We start from the raw sequence: 16,627 nt of genomic DNA, 5'->3' as shown, positions 1-16,627 counted from the left end.
CGGCCGCGGTCATGGCCGCGGAGCAGCTCAAGTCTTTATATGGACTACCCGCCAGCCACAGTCCCGCGGGACCGCAGACTGGCCAAAATGAATACCACACGCAGCAATTGGCTTTAGCTGCCAATTTGGCTGCGGCCCAGCACTTCCAGGCGGCGAATATCGCGGTGGCGCTTCAAGCGCATCACGGCGCGACACCCCATGGACCGCCACATGGGCCTTATCCGCACGGTGGGACCCCCGGCGGACCACATCCGCCCCCTCATCCTCATCAACCGCCTAGAGACAGCTACCCCCTATACCCTTGGTTACTCTCAAGGCATGGTAGAATTTTTCCACACAGATTTCCTGGAGGTATGCTTTATACTTTCTTTTTAATACAAATATTGCTATTATAAAGCCTTGGTTCAAAATATTAGGCATTTTATTAATCATTTAAGGTTTCAGGGCAAAAATTCATTTATGGCATTGGCCGTAAATTATCTTTTGTTTCAAGGATTCTTTAAACTTATGTATTGTATAATGCCAGTGATCGGTAGATAATAATGCAAGTAAAAAAATTCCAGATGAACAAAAACTATAAGTGCCTAATACTTTTGACCAAGACTGTATATGTGCAGTCAGGAAATAATTCAGCAATTTATGTTTTTTTTTTCTACAATGGTCTTTAACAACCTTTAATATCTAGAATTTGACGGGTATTATGCGGTAAATTTATGCAATCTGAAAATACTACGGAAAGATGTGACTTATTCTACTTACTTCAGTGACACAATTAAAAAAAAAGTGATATTCGAATTATATTACATTATTCACATTGTATTATGAATGAGTCACGTAAATATTTATCAAAAGTGAACTAACTTAACTTTGTAAAAAATCGTTAAAATGGTCGCAACTTAAAAGAATGGTTTTTTAAGGGTTGTGAAATGAAAATTACAAAAGTGACACGTTAAGAATATATTCTTTTCACTGATATTATATGATTCGCCAACAATTTTCTGTCTAAAGTTGAAAAACGATTTTTCTCTTTTTCTGAGAAATTTAATTTTTTGCCTCGGTAGTCTAAAGGCTCAGGACGCTCGCACGGATTGCAAGAGATCCGGGTTCGACTCCCGGCCGAGGTAATATTTTTTCGCAATAAGAATTAATTATTTACAGATTTTAATATATTATTCATCATTATTAAGATCGTTTCGAAGATGCGAATAAGCATCAAAAATTTGTTAAATTGCTAAGTCAATTTAACTCGTGATATTACTGCGATAGTTTAGTAGAGTTAGCGTTTCAAAGACCGGAAATTTTTCGGCGCGCGTTTCTGTGGGACTACATACGCAGTATATAAATTCACATAAAAATCATACAAGCATTAAGATCCAGCTAGACCGTGTAAGGCTTCGATTCTATAGTTTGTGTTATCACATGTACGGTCCTATAATATATTATATTATTAATTTTTTGAGTTGTGTTACTTTTTTAAGGAAGTGGTATGTTTAATTAAATTTACTCCACGAATGATTCACATGTAACTGGAATTTATATGCGTTGACGTTAGCGGAGGTCAAATGTTATTCGAATGAAAATATTTATTTTGTTTAATATGAAAAAGAATACTGTTTGCCGATAAATGTTTATATTTGGAAGCTAAGATCATTCAAAAGCCAGATGATTTAAAATACTCACTTGACCTTGGTTTACCGATTATGTTTTATCACGTTGAACACACATTTTAAATTTGTGTTTAAAGATTTCGGCAATGAGAGAGATTCTATAGACATAATTATATTCATATCAAGTTTATAGCGTAGTAATTTATCTACATGAAAGCCATTCAAGATAGATAAATTATCATTCACATTGCTTATCACAAATCATGCGAGATCGACACAGAATATGTATAATATTATAATATTTATAAGAAAAAAGGCTATTTGTCTGAGAGACCATTCTGAAAGTTTCATATTAGGTTTGTTTTCTGTAGTTGAACTGGTACATACTTTTGGAACTTAAAATGGAATAGATATATGTTTGGTATTTTTTGTAAAAGCGAAAAGGAAGTTCTAATGCATTCTAGAGCAGAAATAAAAAACAGACCTCATGTCAATTCAACAATGTCAAAGGACAGTAAAATACATATTTTTTTCGAATGTTATCGGATTATGCTTGATTATGCGCTATAATTATGTTTGAAAAGTCATCAATTTCAATCAACAACAATTATATCATCAACAATGCTTTGGTACAAATCGAAACTTTCAAACTGGTTTTATCACAATTTTTATGGGAAGGAATTGTAAACCTTTCTCTCATTTTAGAAATTTGAGCTTGTTTTTCAAAATTATTTATTGCTGTTGTTTGGAAGTTCCTGTACTGCAAAGAGTACGACACAGTATTTGTGTATCTCTAATTAATTATTTTAAGGTTAAGTTCATATTTTGTAGACTTTGTTTTTCTCTGTGGAATAGTTTCGCACTGTTATGATATTCTATATTTTTAATATTCTTATACGTATTCTACATTAAGCTGTTATTTAAGCTTTAAGTCTTACAGTTAAGTTGTAAGAATTTGACTAGTCACAATCGAATGTGAGAAGAATAATCGACTCTGATTGGTCAATTTCTTACGGCTCTTAATTTAAGCTTAGGTAACAGCTTAAATTAATATATAGAAGGCTCATTAGAATTATTTGTGCGGAGTAGTAAGTTCGGGAATTGAATCCTAATCTTTTGTTTGATAGGTGACTTTTCTAGTAATGTTGGCTATTCAATATCTTCATATCGCTTATTTGTTACAAAAATAGCGGCACAACTTAGTTACAGAAAACAAAGTTTGTCAAAAAATAAATTTCAATATTTTGAATCATTAAAATTTTGTAATATTGATTATGAAATGCAATTTTGATATACTAACAACTGTTTGCAGAGGAATAAAAGTGTATTCTTTTAAAGTTCATTCTTTTTCCTATTCTGTTTTACAAATAACTAAAAAATAAAAAATTTTTTAGTTATGTCATTATTATATAGTAGCAAATGAGTGATATGTAAATACACCGTTCACCTAACAAAACCAAATGAAACTCAATTAAGAGATTGTAATCGAGAGATTATGGTCTCGCATTTGCAATATTGATAATTATCCCTGTATATATAATTCAGTTAATTACACCGTTCGCGCATCGCTGCGTTACGCAAGTATTTCGTAATTAAGATTTTATAATGTTGTTGTTCCCGGTATGGCGTTCCTTATCACGCACCACGCCACGCCAGGCAAAACAAGTGTCATAGTTTTCCCTGCGTCCTAATTAATTTATTTCCTCGAGCTGATATAAGCACCAATCCAATTACGTGCCTATCGCCGTTCATACTATTAATGGGAAACATAGAAGAAATATCGTCGCATCCGAGAGTTCTTCCTCTCCCGTTCGGCTCCCCGCGGCTCGACTGTCTCGTTCGCGTGATGCTGAAGTACGCATACACAACTTTATGATAGATGACGTCGCTTATCGGTTACGCCGAGATAACGATTGTCGTCTAATATGTATTATTGAACAATCTGAGGTACCACGAAGAGACATTTAATGTTCATGACGCGAAGGGAAACAACACTACCGGGATATCAATTTGAGTCTCAATAAAGGTTCGCTAGAAAAACAATAATAGATAGTAATCGGCATCATATCTTCGACTATTTGATAAATATTCAATTATCTCATTTATCAATTAAACAACATCTATTACCGGCAGATAATAAATTAGCCAACTATTTTCGATATAAATATTTAAGAATTGATTAATTACTGAATTCTTATTTTAAAGTAAGCACATATAAGAACAGTTTTGTTGAAATATAAAAATTTGTTTAACTATTAAAAAAATTTGTAGACCGTTCAAGCTGATTGTTAGAATATCTAAATTTTTTGTAGTATTGCTCATATCATACTTGAGTTTTCTATATAATTATTTTGATTGTATAACAAAATTATTTTCAGATTTAGTATATTTTTGGATTAGATATGTAGTACATAAATTTACACTGAATTATTTAAGCACTAAAAATCCAGCTTGATCGTTTAGGAACTTTTTTTTCCGATTTGTTATATATTCACATTTTATGGCTTTAAAAAAGATATATTGTGTTTAGTATTGTTATATTCAGTTAAATTATAAAATTTTTTTTAACAAAATCGTTTTTTCCGTCAATTAATTTTAATTATGAGTTATTAGTTCTGGATTTTAAAAGAAGTATATATTTTAATGTCATTTACAAATTATGAATTTGTTTCATTCTTGCTCTGGAAAGGAATTTATTTACCAATACCAACACATTTGCTCCGAGGCAGTTTTTGTTGAATTTTTTTCGAAGTTTAAACAATGAAATAGTGTCTGTTTTGCAAACTTCTTATAATCTGCTTAAGATACACCGGCCGGCAATCAGACAACACAGGTCTCGTTTAGTGTTACTTATGTGGTTCGTCACAAGAAGCAGGCAAGTTCAAAGAAGACAGCGTTCCCGGCAAATAGAGAAGACGATTATCATAAATTTACCGCAATCGGCACGTATACGGGGCGTGCCAGTTGGTTAAGAAATATATCCGCGGAAAGGAAACTAGTTTCTTCGAAGAAAAGCTCCCAATCAATGCCATATTAACTCTCGTTTCGCACATTTTTTTTTTAATTTATCTTTTTTTCTTAAGTGATAATAGTAAGTAGATGTAAAAGCGAAAATGTAATGATAAAAGTAATCTTATATTTCTTATGTGATTATCCTACTTTACTTATGATTATATTACTTAATTCGAAGTATGATTCGAAAGTGATCATAAGAAATGGTACGTACAAAGAATCATTGTTTTAAATAGAAACAAAGGGCTAATGAGAGTATAATCGCGGTAATTCTTGCGATGATTAAATTTATTACATATTACTATAATTCAGACGATTCGGCTTTCATTCGAGCCATCCTCAGTGTATCTGACCAAACAATACATCGTCTGAATTATAGTAATATGTAATAAATTTAATCGTCGCAAGAATTATCGCGATTATACTCTCGTTAGCCATTTGTTTCTATTTATGACATTTTCGAGAGTTATTGTTATCAATTTATATTTAATCATTGTTTTATTGAACAAAAAATAGGAACAATAGATTTTTCCTTTTGTTCACATATGTATCCAAGTATATGGTATTGTGAAATATATAAGCGAAACGGAAATATATGAGCGTTTACCAGACGTGAGCTAGCATCCTAAGTACTAAGAATACTATAGAACGAATGAAAGAACATTTTGTCAAATCCATTAATTTTTTCTTTACTTATAAATTATATTCGGATACTTAAAGAGACATTTTCAAGGAAATGAAGGGAGAAAAAAATCAATATTGCTAAATAACAGCGAGAAGAATTTAGGAGAATACAAAAGTGTGTCTAAAAACTTGCAGTTAAATGGTGTCAAAGGCTTGAATTAGAAATCGTAAAGGACTTAGGAACAAAAAATTATTTAATAACCATTTCTATTGTCACATAATAACAGAGAGTTAAATGGTAATAATAATAGGTCAACAATAAAATTAGAAAGTAACGACAAGAAATTGATCCTTAGATTGCCAGATGGGATAGTATATTACAAGAAGAAAGGACAGCGAAAGGATTGTGAACTTGTTGAGAGTGATTCAGCAGAAAGAAACGTAAAATGGTAAAAGCCAAATCAGATAATTCGGGATATAACAACTCTGCTAAAAGTAACTCTCACTTAGCAGCGCTGGATGAGTTAAAAAAAACTGAGCACTAAACAATTATAAAGAGTCAATTATCACGAGAGCGTAGAATAGAGTTAAAAACGCGAAGAAAAGAGAAAGAGAGAATGTATCATTTATTGAGATCACTCTAGAACAAGTTTTTTGAAAATAAGATAAATGTTAGATTCAGGATAATGAAAATTATAAAGTACAAAAATTATATATAATATATGTGCGGTTGAATATGTATAAATAAAGAGAATAAAGAGAAAGAGGAAGAGAGAGATAATATTACACATTTTATGAATAATGATAACTATAATTATTATTTTGGTTTAATATAAACAATATAATAATTTTGTCTATTTTTAAATCAAATTAACTGAATAAAAGCAGCGTAAATCAGTTTTTCCTTTTTTTTTCAAAACTCTTATCGAGAAATTTTGCCATATAAAGTCTACGCTTTTGGAAACTCTAAGCGACGTTCTTTCAGATATCAATTAAGATATTTCCCCACCGGCTTTTTCTGTTTGTAGCGATTATTCATGCTGAAGCGTTGACCCGATAACGCGTACTCAAGGCAGTATTACGTACGATATTGTCGTAATAAATATATCTTCTATATATTAGAAATTGCGCGAGGTCTCGCGCGGCGATCGGGTTTCGATGCAACAAGAACACCGGGACGCATCGCGATGTAGCCGATCGGAGGTTCAGTCACGTAGAAGGGGCAGCCGCTTATCTAGCAATTAGTCGGTATCGGTAATTACCGTTGAGAAGAGCGAGAGATCCTTCCTCTCCCCGCTATTTTATAGCACACTCGTACGTCCGAATACACGGGTGCTCGTGTACGAATATACGCTCGATCTCGAGCGCGCAACCGTCTCGATATAAGCGAATCTTTGATTATTTTCTCTAGCCTATTTCGCCTCGACCCTGCCTGCCAACATCTTTAAAGGCTTTTAATGGTGCAAAGAGAACTTCCTCCTCGCTGAATCTCCTGCCCAGCCACTCTACGTTGACGGACATTACCGCAACGATTAATAATTGCCCCTCAGCGTTTTTTCATCGCTTGCTTCTACACTGATTTTTAAAATATTCGATATCGTAAATTAAAATCTTGGCTGTTAGAAAGTAACTTTTATTCTACGCATTGAATATGGAAACAAAATTATGAATCGTGTGTTTAAGAGATTTTCCCTCCACCGACGTAAACATATATTAATAGTTTAATTTTCCGTTCACGCCGAATGAATATAATTTTATATTAAAAACAATAAAAAATATTTATAACATTGAATTTATAATATTGTAACTTAGACATTAGTATAGGAATTAATTCACGACAGGTCAATAGTATGGATCCCCTTAAGGCCATTCTCCATAAGACGCAGAACGCGGGTTGAAGGTCGCAAAATTAGAAACTAACCTAACGTATTTTAGTTATGATATGATTGTAGGACGCAGGACGCAGGACGCGAAAGTTGAAGTTGACCCAACTTTCTGCGTCCCGCGTTCTGCGTCTTATGGAGAATGGCCTTTAGACCCTTGTAATGACATGCGAAATTGTGATTTCGGAGCACAGGTTTAAAATGCGGTCAAAAATAGAGTAGTTATTATAAAGACCTCGGATTAGTCATTGTTAGGAAGTCTGAACCATGAGTTACAGTATGAAAAAGTGTGGCGAAGGAATGTGCCGATGTCGAGTAGTAGATATACATAATGTTTGACACGAGTGTTTGAGAAACGCAGAAAAACTTTTGTATAAACAACAAAGACTTAAATTTGGTTTCTTAAAACATTTTTCTTGTGATTTGTGAAATTTGGACTTACCTTAGTGAGTTGCATATGATGTATGATATTTGAGTATCGCCACATTTCGGTGACCGACCGGTTGAATGTGTTTTATAATCTTAAAAACGGAGTATATTTTATAATCTACCGCATTTATATCATAAGCGATTGCAAGATTGGACTTTTTTGCATTGAGGAATAAAATTGTGATTCGGACACGATAACAATGAAAAACAGTGACAAAAATCGAAAATGGCTTAAATTAGCTTTATTTTAAATCTCTACTCATAGAATGACCGAAGTCTTTTATACCGAGAAAAACAATGTTTCTCATAAACGCTCAAAGAGTAACAATTTTTTATCTGATGTAACATGTAATCTCAGTTAATTCGCAGTTCATTTTCAATCTCCGTTTACCCAATCAATCGCTAAATACGGTAGAGAACATTCCGCTATTGACGCCGACAGGTATTACCGTTGCAATTACATCTGAGATTTTCTAGATAACAGGCAACTTCTCATCCTTGAAAGGTATCTAATCGCCAGCGATGCGAAAACAATACTATGTTTAACGGCACGTTTAGAGTCAGTAACGCGATTGCAAATCCCACTTGATAGTGCTTAGCGCTAAACATTGGTTAGGAAAAATGTTTACAAGTGGGATTTGCATTGCGCATGTCGTATCCTAATGGCGGTTGAAGGAAACGATTCCTCGTTCTTCGTGTATGAGAAAAGTCTACCAGTCTCTTTCAATTTTTTTCCTTCGCGTGACTGTTTGCTTTTTCGCTTTATTTTGATGGCATTTCCATCCTTTCGCCGATACTAATCACTACTGACGGCAAATTACGTTCGACGTGTTTTCCCGTGCTCGCTTTTGAAAATTCGACTTGCGGGACGTCTTAATGACTATCCCGCTTGAATGAACGCGGCTGGCCACCGCGGCGCGGCTCTAATTGCCTGTAATGAAGATCCACAGACTCGAGAAAGACGCGATTGTGAATACACACGGATTTGCGTGTAACATCTCGCGCTGGTTGCCACACTCGCGCAGATATAACGCTTGCAGAAAGTTCATATTAGCGGGAGAGAAGCCATTCCCGAGATTGATCTCTGAGGCTTATTAAGTAGCTTGCGTTCTTTTTTTCTTTTTTTTTTTCTACGAGAGACACGAAAGACGGGACTGTGGTTATGCTTATAATATGCTGCAAGAGAAAAAAGTTGCTCCTGTGGAAACGTTCGCGGAAAGGATCGATGCGTGTGTATCTGGATCTGTCATTATGGCTAACAGTGTTGTGCAATTTAGCTTCCATGCAAATGCAGATAATTGAAATGATATATATATATATATATATATATATATATATATGGCGTTAATACACAGAAAAACGGTAATTGAGCGAGTATGATGGAAAATTTCAGGTGAACGTCTCATCCAATTCGCACGAATAATATATTTTATATAAATACTAAAATGTGAGATTGTGCACTCATAACATCGGTAAATATGGAAATTAACGTTTCATATTCTATATTGAAAAAGATATAAAAAGATAATAAGGGTAACGTGTATATAATTGTAAAATATCTCGGAAAATATTACTGTATCCCATAAGTATTCGATATTTGACAAAAATGTGATCGTTCTCGACTTTGATATATATGATCTTTTTCTTTATGTCTTGAAAAGCAAATAAATTGAGATTATGACATTTAGATATTATCTTGAGAAATGAATTGATTATCACGTTCTCAATACACAGAAAAATACTGTATATCATGCTTATATCGTAAAATTATATAAGATTTATTTTCTGCATATAATAGGTAACACATGTCTATAAAGCATTACGCATAATTATCTCTGAAATTGATAATGAACATTTTTTGTTACGTTATGCGATAATTTTACATTGTAAAATTATTTTGAAATTGCATTCTTTTTAAGTTTATTGACCAGATTCATTAGAATCTATTAACCTTGATTGATATTTGGTTCTAAAATGCTCTTTTTTCGTCAGAAAAAAATAAATAAACTTTGGCACAAATAACTTTTTGTATCCGTCAAGCGCATAATATACAAAGCATCCGCCTCATTGTCGAAAAGCTATGGACAAGGTAATAACGACTTATAATCAGTTATATATACAAACACCATTTATCCTTGTGGATCGTTACGGAAAATCGCCTATCGACTATAATGGCATACCTTCGTTCCCTTTTTCATACGTTTTCCTTTCACGTTTCTCTTTATGTGAAGAATATTCGTTAAGGTTCGACTTCTTCTTAGAAAAGGATACTATTATTCGATTATCGAGGAGCTGTATCGAACCGTATAACCTTTGGCGATACTTGTCGTTCGATTATTTCATCAATCGGAACAACGGTCTGGTCGATCAATCGTATTACTGCAATCATTACTGCAATTTTTAGTTGTTTGGAACGAGAGTATTCTAAACGGCGTTATTTTTAGTTAGTCATACCGGACACGCTGTGCATTTGAATATTTTCGCAATGATAATGTATACACCAACGCTTCGTCGTCGATTTTTCATGCGGGAATGCGATTATGAATGCGCGATTATGATCGAGCTACCAATTGCATATCTTTTAATGAGAGTGTATACGCAAATATATTGGCGGAGGTCGACGACGGTGATTGCATATTCCCCGCGGCTATCAGTGTTCGTGGCCTCATAGTATCGGTATAACGTGAATTATTTCAGCACGAAAGAATAAATCTCGTTTAATGAATTTTTTGTGCAGTTAAAATTACCTGGAGAACTTCTACGATAGGTATGTGTATCTGCGTGGAAATTTCGTTTGGTACATTAATACAATATTTTTTTAATCCTATAAATTATTATTAATATAATTCTTTTTCTTCTATAATTAATCTTCCGTCGGTAATGTGAAATTTTCATTCTTTGTCTGCAATAGAGATCTGTATAACAGAGTCTGACCACGAGATGACGTTTGATTGATCCGTCATTTTTGTCAATTAATTATTTAATAAGTCCGAATGAGTAAGAGTATAAATTAGAATGAATCAACATAGATAAAAAGAGACAATACACTCTTTCTCACTCTTGTTTTGACATACATAATTGCTCGTGGTCAAACTCTGTTAGGATAGATATCTCTAGCCTGCAACTTGGATCTTCGAATTTTAATGCAGTTGTTTATATTGTTCCGGATTGTAAAAATTTGACAAAATTCTTACACATTTGTGTTTTAACAAGTTTTTATTATCATAGAAGTTGGATTTTACTTATTTTTTACAGACTTAAATTTATCTACCAGAATTCACAATAAAAAAATTGATTATATTTTTAAACATTGTCGATGAAGGGTTAATAAATAAAAAATGTTTACAGTTATGATATAATGACATATACATTGTCGCGCATTTTTATTGTAGAAAGTAGGTATAAGAATTGCGCGATGGAGGTAATGATATTCCGTAGCGCAAAGAAGTAAATCTCTAACTCGTTTGTGAAACGACGGATCATTTTCATTTGCAACACCGCGGGCTTAATTGAGCGTTATCACGAACGTGGACTAATGTAAACGACAAGATAGTCCGAGTATGTCTGAGCGTTAAATAATAACAGATTTCTGCGACTCTCTCGATCCTGCGATTTCTCGCGGACGTAAATGCCATTTCTGCTAACGATTCTTAACCAACGGTTAGATCTCCTTGCGGAAATGTAATACTATTGTCAACAATCGGCTCGGCGGCCGTGCACCACGTCGTTAATCGTGCGCGCCTCGCGATTTTCCGCGTCAGTCGATCGCGCGAGAAATTGCTGATATCCGGTATCAGACGAGCTTGGAGCGAACGCCCGTACATTTACTCTGTTGCCGTGTGTAATTAAAGCGTAATCATTCACTTACCTACGTTGTTTATCGTTATTGTGCGTACGCCCGGAACGCTAGGGTCGACTGGCCGGCCAAGCGGAATTCTCTAATCCCCGCTAAACGCTTTAATCTTTTCAGATTCGAGTATTTATTTCAGAGATATCTAAATCTTGTTTTACACTGATTGCCGGTAACTTTCTTTTGGAATATTTTCCAGCGCGGACTGTTTTTAACCTTGAATTATCGCTGATTATATAAGCAAAATTATATTGGTGGTGTTAAATTACAGCTTAGAATAATCAATATGGATAATTAATATAGATAATTAACATAGATAAGTGTGTGATATTGATTTACTTTTTTTTAATATATAAGGGAGAGTTGCTGAATGAGTACTGGTCGTACAGATTAGATCATACCTTATTAATATTTTATATTATTTAATATAAGCAACGTTGATGATGAAAATATGAAATAAACGAATAATGAGTAATAAGAAAAAAATTTAACAAGTTGCATTTTCTGCGTGCTAATAATATTTTCAAAAATTAGTTATAATTAATGTTAATTTTTTATTAACTTATATATCTGATAATAGCGTAATCATACAATTTTATTTTGAATTTTCATATAAAATCGATCAAGTTTCGTAAATCGTGCCATCACAAAACTGAATTATTTTAAGCTAATAATAAAGCTAATAATTGATATGAATGTAAATGTCGATTGCAAAAATAAATTCAAGCTAGTGTTATATCAACGTCTTTATCTTTTCATTATTAGTATTTATTAATTGTCAAATTTGGTAAATTATAAGGATTTTTCGATAAATTACAAAAAATAGGTATTAGTTAATCATCATTTTTATTAATCTTATATTTTTATTAAATCGATTTATCAAACCGGCGTTTGGTTTACAGAATTGGATATAAATTCATCCTGAAGTATTTAAGCATTAAGATCAGCTTTAATTGAAAATTGAATTATATTTTTCAATTGATTTATTTTTGTCGATCTAAATTTTAATTATTTATAATTTAATTGTTTGTATAACAGGTTTCTTTGAAACGCGTTTTCTTGAAAAATGTTGTTTTACTAGTTACTGCCTTAAATATTGCTTATTACTATAAATATTATCGAAGCCTCAGTGGTCGAATTGGAAGGATATGTCCTCACGACATTTGGGAGATCCGGGTTCGAATCCCGCTTAAGATATTATTTTTCCAATTTCTTGTAATAAATCATTTATAGTTTTTAATAATTTAATGTTTATATTAGCATAAAATTATTAATATCCCTCTAAAATGCTTATTAGCATTAGTATTATTAAATTGCTTGTCAATTTAATATGTGATATTACGACTCTGGTTCTGTTTATGATTGCATTTCAAAAATAAAAAAAAGTTTCGACATGCGGTATGTAAAACTGGATATGTATATAAATTTACATTAAAATATTTGTGCACTAAGATCTGCTTTGATCGAAAATAGAATTATTTTTCTTAATTACCTTATACTTTTAATTTTTTTTATTCATAAATTCGATACTTTCAAAGAAGGTACGATTTAGAGGATCCATAGATATGATTTTAGACGATCAGTTGTCTAAATCATACCACCACTCTTACAGCATGTTATAAAAAAGATTTCTAATAACTTGATTTGTTATCGATAAAAAGTTAAATATGTAAGATGCATGCCTGAAACATCAAACCATAATTCCTAATGTTTATTTGTATTCAAATTAGTACTAAATGGAAAATATGGAAAATATTTAAATGATACGCACTTGATATAATACTTTATTGATCTTCCCTTACATTTACACGTTATAAACAAAAAAAAAGAAAAATATATTGACGAATTTTAAAAAGATTAATCTAAAGATTAAATATTTTTATTTTTTTCTCATTTTACCCATAATTTTGCAAACAAAGCGTATAGATTTTTAAAAAAGTAGAAATTCCAAATTTAATTTTTTTGAGATTTTTATTACATTTTTTATTTTCTTTTTTTCTGTTAATGTACTATGTTACAGAATAACAATCGCGTGGAAAATTGTCGAAACTAAATAGTTATTATTTTGTAAGGTAAACGGATTAAATGAAATAAATACTGTACATTATTTTCGCATCAATAAGAATAATGACTGCTGTTTCATGACTTTGCAGAAAAGACTTGTTATTTTTACTTGTTATTATTAACATATTGTAAAGAATATAGTTAATAATATAGTTAATAATAGTTAAGGACTTATAAAAATAAAAAACTGGAAATGTTGCATCACGCATAGTGATCTGTGTATACAGTGATATATGTTCAAAATATCTGGATGGTCATTTTTATGAAAGAAATTTATAACTGAAATTTTTCTGAGGCATAGTTATAATTATTAATTAGATAATATGTTTAATAGTTTTCAAAAATATCTCTTGATTATCATACAAATTCAGATAGTTTTTACACACGCATTAAAAAAAAACAAATTTCATGAATTAGCTATTAGTCCTTTTTTATATTTATTTTTATAAATTCATTATAGTCCACTTATTACAAAATAACAGCTATAAAAAGTAACAGCTATTTATAATTTATCAATTATCACTACGTAAGATAGCTTTTTTATCTCTCAGACGTATTCGAAATTATTCTGAAATAAGATTTTATTAATGTAATAGCACTTGCGTAATTATATACGTGTGGTCAATAATACAGTCTAATTTTGAAAAGTAAAAACAGTTTATTTTTACTTAGATCGTCGTGATATTGAGTTGAATTATAAAGCAAAGATGACAGAAAGGAAAAGTCAGCCAATTTAATTGGTAATTGCATAATTAATCATTAAGCTCAACTTAGTTGACTTGTGATAGAAGATAATGTGTTTAAATTATAACATTTATAGATACATTATCATTCATACTTATTGCTGCGTCGATATCCAGGAAGTTATGGACGCTATTTACATTTCAAATGGTAGCGCCTACGCGCTTTACGGCGGGTTAGAGAGCAGGTTGCTGTTCACATTATCGCGCCGATATCTGCGTAATCGCGTGGTCCATAATATATCGTGCTAAATCGAGGCGTTTTATGCAAGTGCGTGACAGTTCACGAAAAACGTTCATGAATATAGAGCTGCATGACACGTTACGATACAGCGCGTATGTAAATATTTCGGTGATTATCGTTCTTTGACTATCGTTCTTTGCTATGACGCGATTGTGAAATAGCGTGCAAAGGTGCAAAACGGTCGGAGGTTATTTACGTTGTCAGCTGTGTAATAGCTGTGTCATGAGCATCTTTATCGAAGCCATGCAAATGGTCCGTCAAATATTTCTACCGTCGTGCAAAATAACACACACACGCGTAAGAATGAACTTGTTCTTGTACACTTTATACATAAATCTGCAAACGATACGATGTGAACAAATAAATTTTATAAATTCTTTTTTTACATATGTATTTTATGTTGTGGAATTTCAAATTATCTCTTGTATTGAGAAAAAAGTGATTTCTGCTTCAACACTGTATTATTAGGTGTTAAACTTAATTCCTGCCGTTTTTCATCTCCAAAATTGATTTGTTTCGAAGGGAAGATGAATGAATACCTTGAAATCAAAGTAATTTCCTCCATTTTCTACTTTATTACTAATTAATAATACTTTGATTAAGGTATTTCCCTTCGAAACAAATCAATTTTGGAGACGAAAAACGGCAGGAATTAAGTTTAACACCTAATACGGTCACAGCTATTCGTTCACAAATATTCATTCATGCAACTATATCGTAAAAATGCTTCGTTATTCTTTTTACATTTTATTATCACGTAAAGAATAAGCGAATGTTAATAAAATAGTTATATTATCTATAAATACACTATAAATACGTATTACATAATGTAATTTATTGCATAATTTATAATATATATTATGTAGTAATTGCATTTATTATATACATAACGTGTTTTATTTATCATCCACATCACACATCTTGATATTTTATTGTATAATATTAGAAGTTATTATGATTTATAGCATAATTTTTTCATAAAAAATTGATAGGATTATAAATATAAAGTTATTATTGCTTACATCGTAGTAATAATAATTATAATATAAAAATGTTCTTAATCATAATTATTTTAACATGTAAGACACTTTTCTCTCAGTATTGATTCCAGAAGGATTTTCAATTTTTCATCGCGTGACGCTGAATTTCGGGATTGTCGACTCGCCGCGAAACTCCACACGTGCAAGAGTTGGCGCTAATAATCGCCATTAGCGAATTCGATTATGCTTTAAATAGTCGCTCTCGTAAAACCTGTCACGGCTGCTTGCACCGAGGCGGACTTTACGGCTACGACGTGCCAATCACCCCTTTTGTCGCGGGGGAAATGGGATTTCCTCGCGTCATTTCTATTCCGCTCGCAAATTGCCGGTAGCGAAATCAAAGGACCGCGTCGCCGCCCGCCCGTTCGATCGATCGCAGCCTGTTAAAAATCGTTGAACGGCTTCGCCTCAGCAACCGGAAGGTGTCGTTTCGTAATTGCCACGCGAGTCGAATGTTTTATTAACTCGCGCGCGTGGATTTTTTGGCGCGTTTGTGACCTCATGGAATATTGTAAAAAGGATATTTAAGGCGACACGTTGTCGTAACTATTATATAAAGCTTAATTAATGGATATTACCTAATGGACGGAAGTAGACGTGACGGAGACGTACTTTTATCATGTTGCTATATTAGCAATTAATCACTTATGTATAAGGATATTAAATGTGAGAAATGTTTCACACATGACTGTCATTGTAATTATGTATATGTATAGTTGCGCAATGCTATTTATATAAGTTTTTATTATATATTTATGTAAGCTCGCTTGGAAATCTTTTCGTGGGAATTTATTAAGTGAAGAAGAATTTTATCACGGCTCTATAGAATTCAAGGTTATCTGCACCTTGAACTAACACTATTGGCCCAACTTTCAATTAACCTCCCGTTATGAGATTAACTCTTCATCCCGCTCAATCCTCGACTCGCTATATTTACGGCCGGTTGCCAGTTTGAAATTATCCGAAGGCAAACGAAATTAAATAGATCGGTTTCGAATAATTAATAGCGTCACGGTTAATTATTTCAGATACGTGATGAAATTACCTTGTGAAAAAGAGTTCGATGGTCGCCACTGAAATTACGGTAGTCGCGAGAAATAATAAAGTCGGGTAATCAGTAAAATGTCGTGCTAT

The 16,627-nt window shown here is 32.6% G+C and overlaps 1 protein-coding gene across 1 annotated transcript in view; it reads left to right on the top strand.

The window, feature by feature from the left end:
- The window catches only part of LOC108767938 (uncharacterized), a 55,201-nt gene that overhangs the window by 1,952 nt on the left and 36,622 nt on the right, over positions 1 to 16,627 (top strand). Inside the window, 2 exon segments of the mRNA XM_083287374.1 lie at positions 4 to 351; positions 7,914 to 8,060. Coding sequence (XP_083143500.1) covers positions 4 to 351; positions 7,914 to 8,060 — 495 coding nt within the window.

Source organism: Trachymyrmex cornetzi, unplaced genomic scaffold, assembly GCF_001594075.2.
Source record: "Trachymyrmex cornetzi isolate Tcor2-1 unplaced genomic scaffold, Tcor1.1 scaffold74, whole genome shotgun sequence".
Lineage (NCBI taxonomy): Eukaryota > Metazoa > Arthropoda > Insecta > Hymenoptera > Formicidae > Trachymyrmex > Trachymyrmex cornetzi.
The sequence above is the reverse complement of the archived record's forward strand: the minus strand, read 5'-3'. Positions and strand labels throughout refer to the sequence as shown.